The 25,339-nt window shown below is 35.0% G+C and overlaps 2 protein-coding genes across 33 annotated transcripts in view; both read left to right on the top strand.

Moving 5' to 3' along the window:
• vta1 (vesicle (multivesicular body) trafficking 1) overlaps window positions 1–1,112 on the top strand; it is a 42,635-nt gene extending 41,523 nt beyond the window's left edge. Inside the window, exon 8 of the mRNA XM_077220163.1 lies at window positions 421–1,112. Coding sequence (XP_077076278.1) covers window positions 421–566 — 146 coding nt within the window. The 3' untranslated portion in view covers window positions 567–1,112. The remainder of the gene's footprint in view (window positions 1–420) is intronic.
• A 2,343-nt stretch (window positions 1,113–3,455) lies between these two features.
• adgrg6 (adhesion G protein-coupled receptor G6) overlaps window positions 3,456–25,339 on the top strand; it is a 46,409-nt gene continuing 24,525 nt past the window's right edge. For 11 of the 32 annotated variants that reach the window (XM_077220152.1, XM_077220138.1, XM_077220132.1 and 8 more), the window contains exons 1-6: window positions 3,481–3,752; window positions 7,176–7,264; window positions 16,171–16,524; window positions 19,366–19,986; window positions 21,746–21,787; window positions 24,165–24,230. In XM_077220152.1, coding sequence (XP_077076267.1) covers window positions 3,751–3,752; window positions 7,176–7,264; window positions 16,171–16,524; window positions 19,366–19,986; window positions 21,746–21,787; window positions 24,165–24,230 — 1,174 coding nt within the window. In that variant the 5' untranslated portion in view covers window positions 3,481–3,750. Of the gene's footprint in view, window positions 3,753–7,175; window positions 7,265–16,170; window positions 16,525–19,365; window positions 19,987–21,745; window positions 21,788–24,164; window positions 24,231–25,339 lie in introns of all 32 variants that reach the window. The other 21 variants (XM_077220140.1, XM_077220139.1, XM_077220147.1 and 18 more) reach the window with 9 other exon arrangements.

Here is a 25,339-nt window from a genome sequence, read left to right as displayed (position 1 = left end):
TTAATTTTCTTATGCTTACCAAGGATGCATTTATTTGATCAAAAATACAGTAAAAATGGTAACATTGTGAACTATAATTACAATTTAAAATAAAATGTATTCCTGAGCTTAATTTTCAGCATCTTTACTCCAGTCTTCAGTGTCACAAGATTCTTCAGAAATCATTCTAATATGCTGATTTCATGCTCAAGAACATTCTTTTTATTATTGTTTTATTATTGTTATACAGTTTTGCTGCTTCATATGTTTGTGGACGCAGTGATACATTATTTTCAGTGTTCTTTGATGAATGGAAAGTTCAAACGAACCACATTTATTTGAAATATAAATATTTTGTACAATTATAAATATATTAACTCATTTGATACGTTTAATGCATTCTTAGAGAACACAACTAATAATTTATTTTGCTCTTTACAGGAGACTTGCGGCTCACACCAGAAGACTTTACTCGGGCTCAGAAATACTGTAAATATGCAGGCAGTGCACTGCAATATGAGGATGTGGGCACTGCCGTCCAGAATCTGCAGAGGGCCCTGAAGCTTCTAACCACTGGCAAAGAATGAAACCATTGTGCTGTCCCCCTTAAAACCACTTTATCAGAGATCTGGCCCAGATGAACTGAAAAAGGGCCATTTCCCCAGCCCCATCCATATCAAAAAGAGACGCTCCACAGGACACCCCCACATCACTCAATACAACATCTGTTTCAGTCATATTGGATGTCAATAGCTTTTCATTACTAGACCAATGAGACAAAGGTGCGACCGTAAAAAAAAACAAGGTGCATGTGAAAGACCCTTTCAAATTCTGAGGAGTTAATACATATTCATGGTTTGAAGTTTTCTGGCTTCGCAACAATTTGGTTAGATATGCATGGACATGACAGCATGTCTCAAGATATCTATTAAACAAGAACTCTCATCTTTACCTCAGGCTCTCTGAAACATGAGCATTAGAGTGACTTTGCCCTTAACTGCTTTTACTACTTTCTGTTTACTCCTATGTATATGCTTCAGGTGGAAGGATTCTGCACTCTTTTACCGGTACTTACGTTTTCTGCCATTAGTAAAGCGTTATTATGATCAAAATAAATCTTTTTTTGACTCTTATTAGACTTTTTCTGGTCATTTGCAGTGTATTTTTTCCTTTGTATAATAATCCTTAACGAAAAATGTCGTAAGTATTCTTTATTTTGCTTTTTGGTGCTTGAGTATTAAATGTAGTCATTATATGCTGCTTAATAAGGTGGATGCATTACATTATGCAAACAATTACGCACATGCAGTTAGAAATTATTTATTGTCATAATAGTTAACTGGCTTCTGCAGTCCATTAAAAAAAAACAAATTGGACCCATTTGTGCAGTTGATTTGACTAGATTAAATTAGAAAGACTGGTATTCTCTCCTTCACTGTCATTAATGCTCAGTACTTTGATCATATTTTAATTATTCCAGATGCCAGTAACAGTAAGTATTCCTGCAGATTAAAATATGAGTGTGATATTGCATTTCAAAGGCACTGAGTTTAGTTACATTATGATGGGTAATTTTTTTATTTTATTCGTCACAACCCATTTAGCCATATGCATAAATGAACTTGGTCAGTTCAGTGTGCATATATGCCGGAAGCAATTAATTACAATAGATAGTTCCTGTTGTTTTCTGCCCAACTTGCGATTCTTGCGGTTGAATTAGCGGTGCCACTGTTTTTCTCTCTCTCCTCTGTTTAGCCTGAAGTGTAATAGAAAGGGCATTGACTGCGCTATCACTGCATGCATCTGCATTTGCCTGAATCCTTTCCTGCCTCATTGTGGATGCAAATGAACATAACCTGGGATTTTCCATCCTTACCTGTCTTACTCCTTTGTACTCCGGTTTAATTAGCTCAAGTGAATTTACAAAGTAATATATTGCTTCTGATAAAATCCATCTAGGAGTGCATATCCATTGACATACAGAGGAGGGTTCAACCATAATGGCTTTGTCTTTAAACCTTTTATAATTAACCTTAAATTCTGAGTGACTACATTCTTCAGATTTCGTGACTTTGTAATCTCTCTTTAGTGTTTTAAAGTGTGTTTAAGGGTATTGACATTGACGCGCATAGATAAAGTTTATTACATGATAGCTATCAGTGCTGTGGGAATCGAGAAACCGGTTCATCTTTTCTTTCTCCCTATAGCGTTATCATTGAAATTTACCATGTTTTGCATAGGCTATTGAGCAAAATAAATAAGTAATTATTGAACAACGCGTTTGGAAGGATTATACAAATCCTAATTTGTGGCTCTTCAGTTGTTTTAAGTTCAAAACCTTCTGGCAATTTCCTGTGTTATGGTGATAAAATGTCATTGTGGCTGTAAATCTCAATACTAAACAAAACATAAATGTAGCTAGCCTATAATAAATGTCCATGTTATTGTCTGTGGGTTCTCACACCCACAATAGATCAAAACCTAACAGTCCCCACAGAAAGACACTATCTGATTCAAAGAAAGAGGCAGGCTCTTCATCCAAATAATCTATGACCATATTTGTAGTATTATCATTCATACATCAGCTCACAGTCACAGACTTGTAGTAAACAGGAATTGGTTACAACTACATAACCTGAATTTTTTGTTGAGCATGATATTTGACCTGAGCGCTAAAATGTAAGTATCTGAGGTACATGCAAATACAGTTATCCGACTTGTAGGAACTATCTAACTGGAAGATCTTCTCTGACGTTGAAAACAAAGTAGACAGCATGGGTTACTGAGGACAAAATCATTTTTACAGTTATTTTATAAGGTCTTTAACAAATTAAGTAATAGTTTGTTAATGAAAATGTAAGTATGACATTAGTAATAGTCATTTAAGCACACACATTAAAAAGAAAAAAAACAAGCAAATTATTTTAATGCGTTTATTAGCTACTGTATTTGCAGATATAAATTAGCCCTATATTTATATCTTACAAGTGTTGAATATAATGATGTAGCCTACTAATTGTATATCATGTAACATTTCTTACATAATTTTAGTTTGGTTGAGTTTAAAATTATGCAAAATAACATACAAAAGTATACGTGTGTGTATGTGTATATATATGATATATGTGTGTGTGTGTGTGTGTGAGAGAGAGAGAGAGAGAGAGAGAGAGGGAGAGTGTGTGTGTATATAGCATTTCTGTATAGAATGTGTGTATGTGTATAGCCTATATATAATATGCGTGTGTGTGTGTAGGTAGCCTACTCTATCGACATATTAATAACTGCGTTTTTTTTTACATACAAATGTAGGACATAAAAAGAGTGGTGTAAATAAACATAATTATGTGTTAATTTTAATTAGACATTGCTATTTGCCTCTAATTTCATATTTAATTCCAATGAGTACCAACAACTAATACGACGTATTCATATTTGATTTATTTATTATTTTGCGGGGTCTCCTCGGGATTTCTCTCACTGTAGGGTGGGGCTCTGTTGAGAACTGCCTCCAGCGGTTGGACAAGAACAGTTTTGTCTAGTAAACTCTTGTTAACGCTTTAACCAGCATCTGTCTGCTCGGAGAACAGGTTAATATATCCCAAATAGATATTGCACTTGGTTTAAGAATATCTCCATTATGAAATGTTTTTGCTAAGCATTGGCGTGGCGCGTGAAAGTTGATGGTGGGCTGCCTCTCAAAGTTCTCTTAAAGTTGTCCAAACAGGAGAAGAGATATAATGGTTCTTCAACGAGACGAGCTTAAATGAAATAATGTAAGTAACTTTTTTAACTTCCTATTTGTTTCTTTGTGAAATGGGATGTTCGGACTATATCTAATATAACATATTTTGATTTTCACTGTTTAACGTTCGCTGGCAATAAGGTCTCTGACAAGGTCGTTTTTTTGTGATAATAGAATTTGACCAAAGGAGATTTGCATCCTTGGAAAAGTTCAAAATATCGTCTAACATTAATCAACAATTAGAAACAGTGATCCGGGAGACAGCTGCATGTTTTACCTAGCCTATTTCTTCATTTTGGACAACGTTGATTGTCAACTCATAAAAGGAAAGCGCATATAATCTTGTTTGTTTGTTGGTATAGTAGGTGTATTGTGCATATTTTTGTTGCACTTTACTTTTGACCAGTGAAGTGGAATATCCATGGCCCAAAAGAATGGGTGTCGCTTTACAATGTTGGTGGGCAGATGAATTGCTTATTGGACTTTTAGATGACCGCAAATAAAACCGTAAACAACTAAATAGTATTTAAAATGTCAACGTCTAAATTATAGCTTTCACTCATAGTCTGCGTCTTTCTAGTTGGCTGCCCACACGGAGCCTACAGCGTTTTCGGGCAGTTAGACATTTGATGCCCGACTGTTAACTTTAGTTTAAGTCACAACCATGAAGTATATAATGTGGAATTTCTTATGTCATTAGATAAGATGAGCTTATGTCAGAGAAAAATGTGAGGATGATAAATATTAATTTTGCCTGTAGTGTTGACAGCTGTGGCGTTTCTGAAGTTAATAATCTGTTGAAGTCTTGCTGTATAATCAGTTACTTCTAAAGGTATCACTTTGTAATTCATTAGGGGCTGTTATTAATGCATTTTTTGTACACTTTTATATTTAGGAATTCCCAAAGCTTTAAAGTCTGTATTAATGTATATTATTATTCCTATTATTATGCATTATGATTTTTTCTGAAGTCTTAGACTTATGAATACCAGAAGCACTGTTTCTGGTTTTCCAACTCATTTTTGCCATGATGAATCAAGTTCTTTATGCTGTTTGCAGGGTCCCCTGAGTTGCTGACCCCATTCATGTGTATTTACATACGCTTAGGGGAGCGTTCTGAACATTATTCATATGTTCTATAATGTCATGTATTACATGAATTTTATATAATGGTCTAAATAAATGGCCTCATTCTGATAACTCTGGCGACAAATTCTCCAACTTACAGAGATGCTGAGGCTGTTTATTTAGTGCTGAAAAATATGTAGTAACATTCTGATTTGTAACAATGATTTATTTCAGGGTGTTGACTTACATTCCTCTTAGATACGATTCTCTTCTCATTTAAAGGGATCGTGTCCCTTTAAATGATGTTATTCCACCATTGTGGCCTGATGAATGCAATTGATGGCATGTTGTGGTTGTTTAATAAAATATGAATTCAGGGCCCTATCTATTGTTCTGCTGGCTGATTCTGCCTTCACTAAACTGCACTGTGGGCTGGAAATAGAGATCTCCATTATCTTTCGACAATGGTTGTTGAAATGAAACAAGATCTCGGGATCTCACACAGGATCTTGTAACTTCACACACTTCTAGCCTTGGCAACAAAAAGCTTACAGACTGAGGTGTTATTAACCATAGTATCAAATGAAGCATTGCGATAATCTCATTATAACATACTCGGTTCCAGATGGAGGGAATTTTCCATCCATTTGTTATAATGAAGACATTCATCACTGTAATCCTAATGTAGATTAACAATGCCCAATCAAATATATAATGTCTTCATCAGAATAACTTATGAGGTCTCTAGTGGTTATCATCTCCCACTGGAATCTTCATTTTCCATGAACTTCGGGTAATGGCTCATTAGAACTTGCCTTCTTGGAAGCAGATTTCAGACCAGGGGTTGTTTATTAATGTCCAATTTCAAAATTTGAACGTGTTTTGTAGTGAAATCACAGATATGTGCAGTTGATTAATCTGAGATTGATTTTATGGATTAATGTTGCATGCTTTGTAGAACTAAGGTTTTACAGCTTGATGCAGAATAAGGAGAACCGTTTTAAGTATGCTACTTTCTATTCTTTAGTTCTATAGAAAACCATACATTTCTGATGCTTCAAAGAACTCGGAAACCGAGTGAAGCGAAAGAACTCTATGAAGCAAAAAAAAATTATTCTTAATCTACATTACAAAGAACCATTGAAGAACCTTTATTTTTAAGGATGTTGTTTATCAGCTTCTCTTTTCAGTAAAGCCTTTGATTGCTGTTTTTGCAGCTAGCCAACTGTGATGATAATTTCTCAGAAGCACTATTTAAAAGCTTTAAAAAGAGGGACACCTGGGCAATGCTCAGTACAGTCCATTATTGTGGATCTGAAGCACCAACAGAGAGAGTGATCCGTTCTGAACAGCAGATTTTAATGTGATGTATAGTAGGCTCTATCGTATATGTCAGTATCCTTACCTCTCTTTGAACATGCAAGGACATTGGACGTTTGTGTATTTTAGGGTTAAACATTGTTTGATAATTCAGTCACCCTCATGTTGTTCCAAACCGGTATGACTTTATTTCTTCTTGACTTTATCACTCTGTAGAACGCCAAAGAAAATATTTTGAAAGATGTCAATAAAAGTCACTGAAAGTTTAATGTTTTTTTTATTGACTTTTGTGTTCCACAGTTGTGAGTAAATGATGACAGAATTTAAATTTTTGGGTGAAGTCCTTAAAACTGCACTAAGAATGAGAGTAGTTTTAGGCATTAACATATTTAGTTTAACACATTTTACATGCATGAGCTAACTGCTTCAGAGCAACACTCTACTTTAATAGATAACACACTGAATATAAATAGCTCTCTTGTGTTTTTGTCAGTCTCTAGCTTCCTGTCGTTCCAAGTTATGCTTTGTAAATAGTGGTGTACCTCTTTGTAAACCTCGCCGTCCGTGATCTTTTTCAGCAAACTTCTTATGGTTGACGTTGGAGAGTGATTAGTCATTATGTAACGGGCCAGCTTTTGGATGGCTGCGGTCACTGTTCTGACAAGACTTTTTTTTTTTATGCCACAAATACATAATTTAAACTTTCAAAGTTCTCCCAAATTATAGATGCATGAATAAAGATATTGTACTCCTGTGTGTGAGAGAAAGTGAGAAGAGTTTATGCATGTTGCCGTGTATGAAGTGTTTTGAGTCAGTGACTAAAAAAACTAGAAAGCAACAACAGTTCATGGTGCTATTTGCATTTTTTGTCCAAATAAATTTGAATGCGTTTTTCTAAACATCCATTGCACCAAAAGTTTATCCCGGCCTTTACTGCAGTCCATTTAATGAAACCTCTAATGCAATCGTGGTTTTCGTGTATTTACACTATACTGAAATTACATACAAGTAATAAATTAAATTGTGGTTTTGTTTCAAAATGTATTTTGCTTAATCTGATTGGCAGGATTTCGTTCATCAGCGGTCGGTGGTGGAGATGGAAGTTCCAGAATGCTCTCGCAGTTTTCCTGCTGCTGAACTGCTTTTTGACTACAGGTAAAGGAGCTCTGCAGAAATGTAAAATGTTAAAATGCAAATGGTGTGTTATCTGGAAATGTAAGCCATAGTTTTGTTCTGAACTGATTTGATATGTATATTGCTCATCATGCTAATTAACATTGCTTCCATCTCATTAATTCACCTTTTTCTCTCTTTATTGCTTTATTTCATATGTTCAGCTGCTTCCTGGCTTATTTCAGTGATTCTCTTTTCGTTTTCTATATGTACATGTTTAAAAGCTTCCTTACATTTGGACTTTCTTGCTCTTTACGTTTATCATGCTTTTGAAAATCACCTTTAACATGCTTTTCTTGTCCTTTTCCTTGCATTTTTTAGGCTTAGAAATCACAACGGTTATACATGAAAATATCTCAGTCTTAAAAAGAAACGTAAATTTTTTTTTTAAGAAAGAAAAAGCCATCGTCAGTTTAGTTGATCCTACATATAATGTATAAATAAAACATGAGCTCTGTCTGTGTGCATTGGATGGTAAACTGTGTACCTTGCCTTCTTCTGTTTGTAGGCAAGCCATTACGCGCAGCATTTGTAGTTGTTTTTGTGAAGCTGACATAATCCCTGTTACGACAGATACTGTTACTGAGATGGAGTTATTATTATTCAGACATGTTATTAATGATTTCAGCACCAAAGAAAACATGGATTTGCTCTTAACTGGCTGCTCAAATCCTTAATCGGTCTGTTGTTGCTGAATTTAACTTCCTTGTGAGCTGCATATAAAAAGCATGTGTCTTTTTAATATTAGTCACATACCACAGCTCGCCTGATTTGTTCGTACTGTTATATTGGTCCAAGTAGGAACATTTATGGTCGTTGGATGCCTGTCAAAAATGGTTTAGAGCAAAGATCAGATTTAATGCTGGGAATCAGCATCAGGGAAATTTCTAAAGTGCTTTAATAGTTTAAAAAAACGGACGACCGAGAGCTAATGCTCTTTCTAAACAATGAAATTCAATTTATTTAAGCCACGGCATAACAGAATAATGTTGTGCGTAGAAGGCCAAGAGCAATTTTTAGCATCATATTAGGATGGAACGCCTCTCATAGGCATTCTAGACTTCATTTAAATCACGCCTAAATCAAATGTTGCTCAAACTTGGAAAATTCTTGATGAAATAACTTGTTGATTAGATCTGATTTGTCACATTCTGTAAACAACGCGCACAGACTCTAGTTTCCAGACAGGGAATCTTTACTGTCCTAGTGCAAGAGCTTGTTATTAAAACCAGATGCGATTATGGGCTGTGGAGGGAACAACCCCTTTGTGTATAAGTTTACAAAATGCTGTTATTGTTTTTCATACTGAAACCGCAAATGTACACTCAACATATGTCACGTTTGTTCTACGAAACCCTTATTTTTCTGCCATGCTTCATAAGCCAAGGAGCCATGGGTGTGTTTATAGAATTTATTTTCTCTGGATCTTTGTAGAACAGCCGCTCCGTGTTGATCAAGAGGAATAGGAATAGTTCCCCCAAAAATGAAATTGATCTTATTTATTCCGTCATCTCATTCCAAACCTTGATTGCTTTTTTCTTCCTTCCAAAACACAAAATGAGATGCTGGGAAGAATGACCAAGCTTTTTTTTTTTTCATACAAAGTCACTTCACAACAGTGCATTTTATTTTATTTATTTTTCTTTTATTTACATTTATTTATAATTTTTTTCCCCTGTCAAGAATAAGAATACAACTGGTACAACTGGTATAATACTGGCATCTGGTATGACAGAGAGGTGAGTAAATGATGACAGGATTTTCATTTTTGGGTGAGCTGTTAATTGACTCTTGGCAGATAAATGCGGCACACCTGAGGTACAAAGACAGCAGGGAAACTGCCAGGAGAGTGAGAGAAATGAGACCCTTCAGGATTAAAGCTTTCACAAAATGTGACGCTGCTGAAAGGGCTATTTTAATCTCCCGGGTCTTTTTTTAGCCTGAGGTCCGTGACGTGTATCTGACATTCCATCTTTTGGCATCTTTACTAAGCGGCCTTCTTCTAAAAGGACATTTTGAGATCAAAGCTCTTCTTTTCTCCTGTATAATCAGGCATTCTTTCATTGACCTTCACTTCACAACACTGCTAAAATCCCATCATATCAGCAGCTTATTTGTTTGTTTGTTTAGTTAGTTAGTTAGTTTTGTCCTGTCATTAATAAGATTACAACTGTATTTCCAAAGTGTTGGTGATGAAAAATACCAAAAATTAGGACATAAATAGCTTACACTTTGCCGTTTTAACTTAGTATTACTTTCCTTAAGTGTTGTTATTATTATTTTTCTCTGCAAGTGTTTATTTCTGTGTATCACTACAATAGTGCAATAAAATAATTCAATGAAACAGGTGCCTTTTCCAATTTGATAAAGTGATTTGAAAGATTTTTAAGCATTTTTATAAAATTTTCAAGTCACCATAAAACAGAAGTTGTGACCGACTTTACTTCAGTATTGTGACGTACTTTCCGAGTGAAACGGAATATTGAATGAGATAAAAAAAAGAGGGCGTGGCTTGTTTTTTCCCGCTGGGAATTGATTGGATTGCTGTCAAAGGTCGCAGCAGACTGACCTTTGGAGAGGAGGTTATACCCAAGCCCTCAAACTGACGGCATCAGAGAATGAAGGCCATTCTTGAGGGGAAGATTTCAATCATTAAATGCATTCATTAAAATTAAAATATAGTACTTTTATTTGTATGCCTTATATGTTGAAAAAGTGATGTTTTTATCTAGTCACACTCAGTTAGGAATTACTTGAATCACATAAATGCATATTTTCTTTTTTATATATTTTATTTAAAGATTTTAACATTTTACAAAGCAACCCCACACTCTTGCCAGAAATCAGTAAAAAGTAAATACATGAAAAAAATTAGCAAAAAAATACATCAACAAAAGAAAACTATAATGATAAATGCCTATACATAGCCTACACATATGTACAAGTACATTTACAAACATGTAAACATATCCATACCTACAGTACACATACAGTATGTATGTAGGTATATCCATACCTACATACATACAGTACACATATAAGCATCTACATACATTAAAAATAAAATGCCAATACCAATGATTATCCTATTATGGAGATAATAAATTAACTATTGCAGTACCACACCTCTTAAGTCATATGTCCAGAATGTTAAATTCAATGATCACCTTCCAGAAATTCAAAAAAGGACTTCCAAATTTGTGTGAGAATCTTTTCGGTTTACCAGCAATTTCATATCTGATCTTTTCTATTTGTAACACACTGGTAAACGGTGTAAGCCACATCTCAAATTTAGGTGCAAACTCTTTGTTCCACATTAACAAAATTGCCTTCTTTGCTATTGCCATCCCAGATGGTTTCGTCTGGATTTGATTGAGGCTATAAGTCTCCAAAGAAGGGGCCCAGCCTAATATTGCAACAAGGGGGTCATAGGGAAAATCTGTCTTAAGTACCTTTGAGTAGAAACAAAAGAACCCAGACCAGAATTTTTTTTTATTTTTGGGCAGAACCAGAATATATGAGCCGATGTACCCTCATTGGACTTGCATTTTATACAAAAAGATGACACAGAGCGATATATAGAATGTCATTTGGTACGAGAGTAGTGCAATATATGCCCAGCTTTGTATTAAATCAGTTGAATATTAGAGCTGATGGAGCAAGACCTAATACCCTGAAGGACCTCAGTCCAGGAATCATCTGAAATATCTATATCCAAGTCTTTTTCCCGAGACATCTTTAAATATTGCTTAGGAGGAATTCTGAAGTCATTTAAATATTCAACAAGTAGAAACGAGACCCTTCATTTCAAGTTCGGAAGTCATACAATAATAAAGGTGTTCAGGGGGTTTGTAAGATTCAAAATTAGGAATATTACTTTTAACATAATTCTTTACTTGTAATGAAAGGGAAAAAGTGAGAGGGGGCAATGCATAATTTCAATTTGAAACGGCCATATTTGAGTTAAAAAGTTGAGTAGTTTGCATCACTGACGTTACTGTCTGTTGTTTAACATTTCTATCGTAAAACAGTTGACATTTTAAATGTTTCGCTATTTACATCTTACCTCACTCTTTCAACGTCAAACTGTAACTTCGCGCTGGAATTCACCCTGTGCTTCTGTGAACAGTTAACCCTGCATTCTTTGATTTGATTGGCCATCTCAATCATTTTGACTTTTATGAGTGCTGTTAGACCAATGACAAGACTAACAATCTAACCTTTAAACCTTTTTGTCATGAGGAATGGAGTGCCGCAGAGTAGTGCAAGAATTTCAAAAATTCGGGGGGACGCCATTTCTAATTATGATGGGGACCTCAATGTCTATGGGGGTTACGGCCCTGGTGTGAAATAATTCAAAGATAACAGGGTTGACAAAAATAGTAATTTGACATTACAAGTTACATTATAAGTTCCATTCATTTCATTGAAATGTTTAAAGGTCCTTGATTTTTCTGTCTGAAATTTTCGTATGCGTTTTTTCGTATTTGTCATTCGCTGTCAGTGTGTAAAGTTGATTGACACAACGCCATGTCGTATTTATTTTTTAACGTGTGTAAATTTCGGACTAAGAAAAAAATCTGTAATATTCACTACATAGTGAAAGTTGTTGTCAGGTATACATTTTTAAGACTTTTTTTATGTATATGAAAGAGACAAATTGTAACTGTTTTGTAGAATTACCCCACTAGTAAGTAAATAACCTTTGAGTGCAGTGATCCATGTCTTGTTTTGTACAGTTTGTGCAAATGGGATCATTAAAAAAAAGCATGTGCCGTGTTTGGTCCCTCTGACGCAGTATTGAGATGAACCCATCCTGGGTGGGAACCAGGATCTGAGCAGCACACGATGCTTTGCCAGGCTAGACCTGTGACTTCTGTAGCACAGTTGGTTGTGCCTCTTTTTACTGTGGCCCACTCCGACAGCTTTGCACACATCTATAAAACAGCAGGATATTCCAGTAGCGTGATTCCGTCCAATAGTGATTTCAGCCTCTTTCTGCAAAACACTCACAGGCCACTTGTCAAAAGCTGATCCCATTCCTTGCTTGTTCAAACCCCAGGCATGATGGCGGAAAGAATGATCTTTTTTCCCCTCCCCTCTTTCTTTGTTTTTGCTGGACAACCGTTACAAATTTTCCACCATTTTCTGTACCAGGTGTGTCAATGGGGTCTTGTTTGTGGCAGGTTTTGTAGTGACCCAGTTCAGACTGGTTTGACATTCTGATTTGTGTGGTGTATTTGATCCCCCAGAAGGGACCAGAAGAATGCAAATGTGTAGAAACCTTAGCTTACACTTCAATAAAATGGGTCTGCTATACATTTACGAAGTGTTGTTTGCATGTACAATGTCTGCTGGCTTTTCACGAGAAATGAAATAAAAAATAAGGCAGTTATAAAAATGTATTAGAATCTATTTAGTTTAATTGTTTTGTGGTTTACAACTACCAACGATACAGCCAAAGATAATTTTGCCTTGGAGCCCTAACACGTAATGTGTTATACTTTATTAAATTCAGACTAACTCTTCAAATGTCGTTTTTATTACATATTTTGAATAATTTAGTTTAATTTAAATCAGGCTTGAATGCTGGCACAGGGCTATAGGAAGCGAGCACTAGTCTTTCCTAGTGTTTTTTTTGTTCATTACGAAGTTAACTGTTAATGCTGTTCAATTAGAAAATTCGACCCGATGCGCATGTAACACTTTTGCAAGAATTGTTTGTTCAATTTAATTATGTATAGCCCTATTCGCACTGGATTAGTAGTATTACCTGGTGATCTCTAGTCATTTGTAATAATTGCGGATGTTGTCTGTGATCTTAATCACCGGCCATGTCTGTAATTTGGAAAGTTAAATTTCCCCTGGATATGACCTACCATATTTCGCTGAACACCAAGTCCTGTGATAATATTAGTCCCGTGCGAATCGGCATCTCTGTGATTTGGCGGGGTCGTATACAGTATAATTTTTTTCAAGGTTTTTATTTCCTGTGCGGCTTTTTATCCATCTTTCGCGAAGAATGGAGGCTGTGTTGGAGTGTTTTGATAGTATTTTGGGTGCTGGGTTATATCGCTATACACCATACAACTATACAATTTGCAGTAAGAGAAAGCTGAAAACCATCAGAAGTGCGAAAACAAAAAGAATGATTAGATGGAGATGGATGACATGTATAGCAGCATGCGGTAAAGAACATTCTTCTGTTTATGATATTTCATACAGCTAGACCTATAATAGGACAATACATTTCCAAGCAATAGCCCATTGACATCATATTCGGGAGATAAGTCAGTAAATTTGAGTAAAATCACAGGCTTCGCTTATCCCGTGCGAATGCGCCACACGAAATTCAGATGTGGGGGGTCATTTCTAAATCTCACGAGGTCCCCAGATAATACTAATCCAGTGCGAATAGGGCTTATGTCAGTAATTTGTATACAGATGGCTTTTAGAGTTCAGTAACGTTTAACTTTCTGCAGTGTATAGCTCCTTAAAGTCATAAGAATATTTTAGATGGTTTAAAATGATTTAAAATAAGACCAATAAGCTTTAACATAAGCTAAAACAACAAAATTAAAATAATTTAATTCACCCCTCAACAACTGCTTTGCTTCCTTTGAAGAACCAGGGATCCCAATGCCTTGAAAAACCTGGATATGAGGTAGAAAACTCATTTAGATTATTCTAATTCCATGGGGATTTTAATATATTTATGAATATATATATATGTTTTTCTACATTTTGCCAAGCAAAAAAAAAAAAATTTATATATATATATATATATATATATATATATATATATATATATATATATATATATATATATATTTATTTATTTATACACACAGTATATATATAAACCTTATCCTTAATTTTTATCCAGGAAATCACAAAAACCTAGAAGAGCCATGCCATTTATACCAAAAATGTAAACCAAATTTGTTAGAGAGTAAACAAATGTCATAATTGGCAAAATAGTGATAATGGGCATCTTTTGAGTCTGTCAATGCTTTTAGATGTCTGACCACTTCTGACAGAATAAGAGGAGAGAAAAGTGTGTGGTTTTGGCATTGGATTGAATTGAATTGAATTGTAAGTGGTCTGAAATCCAGCCTCTATTTCAACTGTCCACTCTGGTGAGCTCAGGAAATGTAACGACTCAAGTCTCTGAATAGAGCACAATCTGTAACAGAAGATCATTTCCCTTTCTAGGGTAGATGCCCTTTATCATTCTATTAGAGAGCAGTTCTCACGATTAAAGTGTTCTCTAACTTTATTTGTTCCCCACCTGGAATCTGCGTAAACCATCAAATCCCAAATTTGATTTGGTCTGATTACTATACCTGTTAGTTTAAAGCCAACTACTATGAATACTCAGAACAAAATTTTTTGGGGCTATGCCTGAATGTTTTTTTTAATGCAAAGAGTTGTAAAATGTCATGCATGGAAATTCAATTTTTGAATTCACTCACGTTGTAAATCATTTCAATTAGTTTTCATTTGACTGTTTGAATTGCTTAACCCTCAGTAATGTTTGTTTGCGTACATCAAACTTGTCCTTATGGAGCAACTGCATCTTGAGAAAACTTAATCGCTCAGCGTTGCTCAATTTGCCAAAAAGTGTTGTGTTTTAATGCTTATGTGCTGTTCGGGGCAGCATGAACAGAGGCCATTGTCTCGGAGTCAAGTCTATTTCCCAGTGTGTTGAAGTCTTTATGTCCGAGAGTCGACTTGAGGGATCTGAACGGCTTATTTCACCCAAAAATGAAAATAATTGTTATCAGTTACTTACCCTCATGTCATTCCAAACCTGTAAGACTTTCATCTTTGAAATAAAATTGAAAATATTGGTAATGAAATCTTGACTGTCCCTGCAACTACCACTTGCGTCAAAAAGTTCATAAGGAGATCATAAAATGAATCCATATTAATTGAGCGGTTTAGGCAAATTAGTTTTTAAAAAGACTGGATTGCTTTATATGATGGACAGATTTAATTAAGGCTTTTATTCACTTATAAACAGTCATCAGTGAACATAAAAAGAAGCTCAACCGTACTTGCTGGATGCGCGAGAACAAACCTCTTATGGAAGCTGAAACGTGCTGCGTAACACAAGAATGAATCTCAGTGGTTCTTGCGAAAGCTCAAACGTTGTGCGTAACACGAGAATTAATCTCAGTGGTTCTTGCGAAAGCTCAAACGTGGTGCGTAACACGAGAATGAACCTCATTGGTTCTCGCACGTCAAGCGAACATGCTTGAGCTCCCATTTACCCTAACTGATGTGTGAGTTGATGAATGTTTAAATGTGAATTAAAGCCTAAATTAATTCTGTTCATCATATAAAGCAATCGTGTCTTCAGAAAATTTTGACTTAACTACTTAATTCATTCGTGGATTCGTTTTTGAAGCGTCAAAGTGGTAGTTGTGCAGACTGTCAATGGAGGGACAGAAACCTCTCAGATTTCAATAAAATATCTTCATTTGTGTTTCAAAGATGAAAAAAAATTACGGTTTTGGAATAAGGGTGGGTAAATGATGACAGAATTTTTCATTTTTAGTTAAACTAACCCTTTAAAGGGTTTGGTTGGAGACGTCGTCATTGTTATGTATGTCAAACCAATGGTTAAATCGCAGTTCAGGATTCTAGGTTGTCTTTACGGGGATAATGACTTCGGATTCCAAAAGTAATTCACTATCTCGACCAGCCCTGATATCTTTTCTGATAAATTTCCCTCTCATTTTGTCCCTGTCGATGCACTAACCCGGTGGCTGTCTAAACGCATCTTCCTGTCATCTGATTTCACTCCTGTCCTTGGCCCTTTGCTAATACCTCTGTCCTTCGGCAATGCAATGTAAAGTGACATGTGACCTGTTTGCTTGCAGTAGCACAGAGCTGCCAAACTAGCGTCAGCTGCAATGTGGTGCTCACCGACTCCCAGGGCTCTTTTACCTCCCCCTGCTACCCCAATGACTACCCACCCAGTCAGGCCTGCAAGTGGACCATACAGGCCCCGACCGGCTTTATAGTGCAGATCACCTTCCTAGATTTTGAGCTCGAGGAAGCACAAGGCTGCATCTATGACCGCATCAACATCAACACTGGCACGAGTGATGCCAAATTTTGTGGCTTAACGCCCAATGGACTAACTCTCAACTCCAGTGGAAATGTGATGGAGGTTTCCTTTTACTCAGACTTTAGTGTCCAAAAGAAAGGCTTCCATATCAGTTACAAGCAAGGTATGTTTATTATCTGACGAGCTCTGCACAGTATGGTTATTTATCTATTGTTTTAGTATAAGAAATTTGAATTAATGTTTATAATTAATGATCAATTTTAAGGAGTAATTTAATAAATGTATTAATAAATATTATTTTATTTAATAATTTCATAAAATAAAATACTTTTTTGTTTAATAATTTGTATTAATTTATGCTTTGTATCCTGTTATGGTTTATGGCATGCTATTAATTATGTTTTGCTATGGTTTTGTGGCTTCAAAAAAATTCAGATAATCGTTTCAGACAAGCGTGACAGCTGGGGCACAATGTTTTAATGTTGTGAATAAACATCGACTTCATAAACAGCAGCTTTATCAAGATTACATTGCTAAACTCTGCCGCTCTGTTTCATATCACAGCTGCTGCTGCATATTGCTTTGCCTTTCACTCTATCGGAATCATCTCATTGTGTTTTAATGACCACAGCCTCAAACATTTAATCATATTAAGTTATTTATATTCCGCACTTCTCTCATTCTCTCAGTCTGAGTTTTCAGCCTGCAAATTATTTTCTTAATAAGTATTTTTGTCTTGTTTTAAAAAAAAAAAATTAATTTATTAATTTGATTGTGTAAAATGATAAGGCTTGTTTTCAGATAATATACATTTTAAATACTTCATTTATATGTCATGCATGTTGGCATATAGTTTTTTTCTTCATAAACCTATGGATACCTGTCCATTCAACCTTTGGGGTTAGTAAGATTTTCTAATGTTTTTGAAAAAAGGTTTCTTATGCTCACATAAGAGGCTGCATTTATTTGATCAACAATGCAGTAAAATTTTGAAATATTGCAATTTAAAAATATATCTGCTTTCTATTTTAATATATCTTGAAATTTAATTTATTCATGTGATAGAACATTCTAAAAGAACAGCAGTTATTTGAAACAAAGTAAAAGATTTACACTCCCGTTCAAAAGTTTGGGATCGGTACGATTTTTAATGTTTTTAAAAGAAGTCACTTATGCTCACCAATGCTGTATTTATTTAATTAAAAATACAACAATACAACAAACATTAATATTGTGAAATATTATTACAATTTAAAATAACTGTTTTCGATTTAATATATTTTAAAATATAATGTATTCCTGTGATCAAAGCTGAATTTTCAGCATCTTTACTCCAGTCTTCAGTGTCACATGATCCTTCAGAAATCATTCTAATATGATGATTTGAGGCTCAAGAAACATTTATAATTATTATCAATATTGAAAACAGTTGTGTACCCTTTTTTAGGATTCTTTGATGAACAGAAAGTTAAAAACAACAGCATTTATTTGAAATAGAATCTTTTGTAACATAAATGTCTTTACTGTCACTTTTGTTTTGATCAATTTAATTCTTCCTTGATGAATAAAAGTATTGATTTATTTTATTTATTTCCCCCAAAAAATAAAATAAAAATTCTTACTGACCCCAAAGTTTTGAACGGTAGTGTGTAATGTTACAAAAGATTCTATTTCAGATAAATGCTGTTCTTTTGAACTTTCTATTCATCAAAGAATCCTGAAATAAAATAGTAAATAACTGTTTTCAACATTGATAATAATGAGAAATGTTTCTTGAGCATCAAATCATCATATTAGACTGATTTCTGAAGGATCATGTGACACTGAAGACTGGAGTAATGATGCTTAAAATTCAGCTTCGATCACAGGAATGAATTACACTTTACTGTATATTCACATAAAAAACAGATATTTTAAATGGTCATATTTAACAATATTACTGTTTTTATTTTTGTATTTTTAATCAAATAAATGCAGCCTTGGTGAGCAGAAGAGACTTCTTTTAAAAACATTGAAAATATTACCGATCCCAAACTTTTGAACGGCAGTGTATATATATATTAACATGATTTTCTGCAGATTTTTTGTGAGGTCACACATATTTGTTTCATTACAGGAAGTTCATCAATTCAGTTAATAGAGGGTGATAAATCTGCATGTGGCAAAAACTAAAATAAAATTGATATCTATACACTTTATTTCTAGGTGTAGCTCATTATCCAGTAACAAGGGTGCCTACATAAATTGACATGTAGAAATTTGTTCACTTGTTGCAATCAAACAGCACAAACTCCTCCAAAAGAAATAACAACCAGCAATAAATAACCTAAGTAATGAAGTCAGACATGTGGGAACGGACCCATTAAAACCCAGTAGATTTTACAGATATAGAGACTGTATTTTCCAGTTTGAAAATGAAATGCTTTTGAGATCAATCTCATTAAGGTTTTGTGTTCGGCTAACCTGTTGCTTTTTCTGTCATCTTTAACTAGAAAAAGATATCTGGTTAGGTCAGAAAGCATCACAAATATTAGAGTGCAGGGACCTCATAGTACAACAAGAGATGTATTTTTCCATTCCGAATTGGTTATGGTTTTTATTGAGCCGGCCAACAGACACAAACTAAGGCCAATTTAAATGAAATATGTCAGCAAATAGGACTTAAAAGAGGAGTTTTAACATGGCCAAAAGAATATGACTTCCCAGTTTGAAAGAAGTTTAATATGCTAGCTTGTCTAAGAATGATTTCTTAATATAATGTTCCTGACAACCTTGGATGATTTCAGACATTAATGTTTCTCTTCTTTTCTCATGTGATGAAACGTACTATAAAACAGTTCCTCTGTATTAGTTGATTCACATTTGACTCACATTTAGACACTTGTCCTGTTTAGCCGGTTTGGAGATCATAAAGAGGTTTGAATGAATGGTTTTCTATCCCACATTAACTAAGTACGTGCATTTGTGTCATGTTTTAATATCTAATGGTTTTTCACTCTTGCAGTGGCAGTGTCACTGAGGAACCAGAAGGTCACAATGCCAAAGAACAGCAAGAATACAGTGAGAGTGGCCAATTCAGTCTCCATTCCTGTTCTCACTGCGTTCACTGTGTGTTTTGAGATCGCCCGCACTGCCCAGAAGAGCACAGAGACCATCTTCACCTTGTCTGATGCTCATGGGACATCCATTTTGGCATTTGAAAAAACAACCAGAGGCATGGAGCTTTTCATAGTCGGTTCCTACTGTTCTGTAAACGACAAAATCACTAGCTCAGACATCACATCCAGCATGAAGCCCATCTGCCTCACCTGGAACAAGTCCTCTGGCTTTGTGGCAGTGTACTTTGAGGGTCACTATCTAAACAACATCTGCTCGGCCTCTCTGGTTTACACCCTACAGGGTGGGGGAATCCTCCAGCTTGCAGGAAAAGGGTCAAGCTCGGTCAATGTGGATGACCAGAATTTGGATGGCTTCATTTACAATTTCCGATTGTGGGATTATGCCATGGCCTCCTCCGAGCTGTCTGCCCTCACCTGTGATGTTGTAGGTAATGTCGTTGATTGGGATCATCGGTTCTGGACTATCCCGGGCACTTACACACAGACTGACAGCACACTCAGCTGCAGTGAGTATACTGTTTTAGCTATATTATGTGCATGCTGGTTTATGATTGATTCATTGTCAAATGTAAGCCGTTTATATGTGACATTGACTGTGCGCATCAACAAAATACGATCAGACTGATTTATTTGTCTGATGAATCTGACGATCTCATGTTAGATTCATTCTTTGTAGTATTTTCTTATTAAATTCACTGTAAAAAAACCAAAAAACCCAGAGAAGTAAAAGTGCCTAATACATAAAAATCAGGAGTAGAAAGATTTTGAAAAAACATAAGCAAATACGGATACATTAGAAAGAAAAGGAAAATGTATTTATTTATTTGTTAGAGATGTTTTACACTAACAGAGAAGGCTTTGTCTTTCCTATGATTACTACGAACATGTAAATGCACCCAAGATTCATTTAAACCACATTCATTAGTGGTCAAAGAATGATTTTGATGACTTTCGAAAAAGTTGTGCACGGAAATGTTGTTTTGTTATGTGCACGTAACCACGGAAATAATATCTAAGTGCTATTCTTCATCTTGGATGGATACGTTTCTGCTGTATTGGCATGCAAGTTGTAAATGCAATTTAGCCAAAGGATATCCAGACTTTCTGGATACATATGTGGATGGATGTTTGTGCAAGGTTTGAAGGGGGCTTAGTTTGACCATTCACAGTGCATTTTCTGATCAAAAAAATTAGGAAAGTATGTTGAGAACCAAATCTCATCCCGCTCCCGAAGACAGCACTTTTAAAGTCATTAAAATGCCTTCTAACTCCCAGTGTAGAGTAATAAGCTTTGGGTGGAATAGCAAAGGCAGGCATGATTCACATGCATAACAAGCTTCACCAGGAACTGCCTTCATCCACTTAGCTTGGTTCCTGAAAATCTAGATTCTCAGCACAGCTTGGGTCAACAGCCCATGGAAAAAAAGTGTCACTTTAAACCTTGCGCTTCAGATCAAAAGCATTAACTCACTAACTTTCTGTTCTCTAAAATAGATAAAGCCAAATGTCCTGTGTGAACATTTGGTCTATGTTAGTCTTGGAAGTTCCAGATAACCTGTTGAATCGTCTATATATTAGAAGTCCCTTTTAATGGCATTTCCTTGTCAGGAGGAGATAACATCACAGAGTGCACGGATTTAGTGTTCCTTCAGATAACAGATCAAATGCAAATCATTAGCAACACATTGTCTTTTTATGTTAACGGTGAGCTTCAAAGTATAAGTCCACATGTGAAAATGCTTGTTTTATTTGATTTTTTTTTATTTTTTTTATTACAAGCACTACAATTTGTGAGAATATTTGTGTAGAAAAATAAGCATGAATGTCTTCTATTTGATTTTTTCCCTCTTTTGCATTGTGTAAAAACCTGATGATCATGCTATCCAGCATGATTTGAGAATGGTCTTAAATGATCATCTTTCATCAGAAATTTGCTTCCTTTTTTTAAGCAACTATGGTGCACAATTTTAAATATTTGTCGTAAAATTCCTTTGTTCGATTTTTTTTTTAAATCAAAAACTTTTAAACTATGTTTTACGATTTAAATAGAATTTTGAATCCAAGATTTTCAATGTGGACTTCCACTTCAATGTGGATTTCATGTTTTCAAAGGTGTTAACATCACTCCGTTTAAAATAAATATTCCTTTTGCTAGATATTGTATGCAAATAACTGAAATATCAGTGCAATGTCACTTGAATTGAATGAACTGCTTATGCTAACTGTAGTTTGGAAAAGCAACTCATTTCTCATCTTCTTTTGCAGTCTGTTACCCAAATTGCATTCACTTAACAGCTTCAACTAATGGTGAGTGTACTGCTAACATGCCTAATATGTGTGTAATTGCTTGCTTTTAGCTGTGGAGGTCGACGCTTCAGTGTTTTCCTGTACCTGAAGATGTTTTTTGGTGAACTGTCATGTCATTCCATGTTAGGCTATGGCTTTCTGTGGCTACTTGCTTTTGAAGAACACAAAAGGTGGATTGTGAAAAAGACTCTGGAAGTTCTCTTCAATAGATGTGAACTGAACTGAGACTGAAGCCTCACGCTTCATAAAGGATGCAAAAGCACCATAAGAAGTATCATAGATGCAGTCCATATGATTGAAATTCACAGTCAGTATGTTAGCTTTGTGTGATGAATAGTCCAATTTCTTCTTTAAAGTTATATTTTTAGATTAAGTTGTTATTTACTGATAAGCATCTCTTTTATTGAGCTGTTAACTATTTTGACTGGATCATTAAGTAACTACACGTTGAACTTGAGAACCGTATCTGTCTATTTCTTGATTGAGTAAATTTGCCCTGTTTTGCGAACTGGATCACCAGATTCAGTGAGAAGATCTGAAGGAATGATGAGTCCTTCACACACAAAAAAATATCCCTATGCTATTTTAAAGGTGCCTCTTTGTAATTTTTCTGATTGACAGTCATTTTTTAGTATTTTTGAAAGAGTGGCCAAAATGTTTTTTCTTATAAATTCACCTCTTTTAGTTCCCCACTAAAGAAAGTCATGCATGTTTGGATTGATTTTAGGTTCAATAAATAATCACAGAATGCTCTTTTTTAGTGAACTACATCCTTTTGTTCAATTCGTTCATTTAAAAATATTGCCATTTCAAAGGTAGACCTGTTCCAGCTATCATTTGTTGACCTTGACAGGAGCAGTATAAGACCCCTCTGCAAACTGCAGACAGTTAGACGCTGGAGCCTATGACACATAACTATTTCCTTTGCTCAGTTACAACCAGCTGTGCTTGTGATGTTGGCATGAAGTCAAGAGGCCCGTGAAGTTAAGCCCGGAGCAAAACTAATGCTGTCACTAATAAGCATGCTTTAAAGACGCTCCCCTCCCCTCCCCTCTCTTTCCATTGGCTACTCATGTGTTTCCCTCTCATCCTTTAACAAGACCAGTGGGGGATGGCTAACCCACCCTGCATGGAAACGCAGAACATCTCAGTTTTTTCCCTCAACCTGCCTTTTAATGCAGAACTTCAAGATGATCAGAGACTCAGTGCTATAACGCTGGACAGCCGCCACAATGTGACGTCTCTGTTAATATATTTAAGAGCTCTTACATTTATCCTGCTACTTAGTTTCACCTGATTTGATTCAGTTTTGATTCAAATTTGATTCAGTTTGACACCTGAAGCAAATCTTTTTGAAATTATTCACAAATGATCCTCAGAGCTTAAGTCAGATTTATATATTATTTGAAAATGTCAAAATAATAAGCTTTTTTTGGAACCGATAGCGTTTTGCTTTACAGATCAAAACTCAAAGCCATCAAGCCACTGAAAAGGTGGAAAAATATTAAAACCTTCAAAATCTTGGTCTGTACTACTGTAGTTTATAGACAGAACTTTTGGTCAGTGCTGTATGCTCACACATGCTCTGATGAGAATTGCATTGACTGAAGTTTAACCAATAGATTTGATTTGCGAGTTGAGTTTTTCCTTTTGCAGATTGCTTAGCTTTTACATTGTTCAAGATTTCGTGTCATGCATTCAAGCATGTTGTTTTGACACAGCCAGAAATTATCAATTGGAAAGATCTGAAAAGCAAAAAAAGATGGAATTTGGTATTTCACACATCCTTAATGGGTTTGTGTTGAGAAAAGGTGGGTGGCATTCCTGGGCCCCGATCAAACCAGCCAGTAAAACATTTCTGTCATTCAACTGTGGCGAATTATTGAATTCCACCTTTGAGTCGCTGATGTTCAGGTTTCAGCTTGGACATTTTGAGGTCACATTCCATTATCAAAGCCCAGATGATGGTTGGCTAATGTATGACACTTTTTTCAGGCCAATTCTTGTCCTAAGTTAGACTTGAATGTCTATTTATGGATGTGAAAGAGAATTAATATTTTTGACAGTGTTTAGAGCTTAAGTCAGCTCATATTGTATTTGTTGAACAACAATAATCTGGGGCCATTGAAATTTATTTGCATAATATTTATTCCTATGTAGCAAAAAAAGTCCAAATCTGCCCACTTGATTAATTTTAGATATTTTTTGTGTGTTTGTAGATTTTATGGATGTTATTTATATTTTATAGATATTTTATAGATATTTTTATATATCTAGTTTCAATTTCACTTTAGAATTTAGAATTTAGAAAAAAAAATTTCTTCAAACATGTATTTATTTATAAAATGTCAAATGTTCATTTTCAAATCATTCATAGGTACTGCCATAGCAACTCTTTCCCCGGAAACCTCAGGTTGTGCTTCCCCTGGACTTGGCTGCCCAGGTAGGAAAACATATCCGTATTATACCTTTTAATGTTGAACACATTCCTCAAAACATGTATTTGTTTCCTGGATAATTAGTTTACCCATTATAAACCTTTCTCATCAAAGACTACCTTTGTTGTCGCATCTGTACCACTTTGCTAATTAAAGAATATTCCTTTGTCTCTATTTAAACTTTAAACTATTTTATTAAACTTATTTAAACTAAGGTATTAAAAAAAACTTTTCCTGGAAAATTAAATATAATACTTAATTTGCAAGTCTTAGACCTTTAGTTTTGGGTAAGCATGCCAAACAAAAAACAGCTTAAATTCTGCTCATTAAGACACCCCTAACCTGAACTGGTGGCCAATAAACATCCATCATCAGCAGGGAGCCACTAGAATCCACAGGCTAAATGTCCTCAGTAATATCCATTAAAGGTCATTGTCCCATTTTAACCATTTTGCTTCTTTCCCAAAGGTCTACTGCAATTTCTTTGCATAATATTTATTCCCATGAAGAAAAAAAAAAAAAGAAGCACATTCGTGCCTAGAGATTGGACAGTCTTCTTTTAATAAAGTCTCCTAGGTTTAGAAATGTCTTGTTAACCTTTTCTTCTCATCATTGAACTATACTTCATCATAGTTTTTTTAATTTATTTATTATTATTTTTTATTTTATTTATGATATGCCTGCAGAATATCATGGAGCTAAAAATTCTTTGCAGAGAAATCTATATTTGTTTATCAGTGTATATAAAGTGAGTTTTTTGGGGTTTAGGGAACCACAGGTTATTGCCTCCTTGAAATTCCATGATGATTAATTATACTTGTTATAGTATCTGAGGGGGAAAGAAGCATAGGTTAAAAAAAATTTATTTTTGCATTTAAATACAAATATTGCATTTCTAAGGATACAAGAGGTAGTATTTAATTAGAAAATTACTAGTAACAGACATAGGAGCGAGCAGGAGAACATCTCCCTTTTCAGCATATTGTGAGGATTTGATAAAGTCAATGACATTTTCAAGCTCTCATAATTCATCGTGCTAGATTTCAGGGGATGCTGTTCTTAGCAAGGGCAAGTAAAAAACAAACATATGTTGCCCAATTTTTCTTGAGATTAT

Source organism: Siphateles boraxobius, unplaced genomic scaffold (assembly GCF_051911475.1).
Source record: "Siphateles boraxobius isolate OS27281-9 unplaced genomic scaffold, OSU_SipBor_1 8, whole genome shotgun sequence".
Classification (NCBI taxonomy): domain Eukaryota; kingdom Metazoa; phylum Chordata; class Actinopteri; order Cypriniformes; family Leuciscidae; genus Siphateles; species Siphateles boraxobius.
Note: the sequence above shows the minus strand (reverse complement) of the source record. Positions and strands in the feature narration are given on the sequence as shown.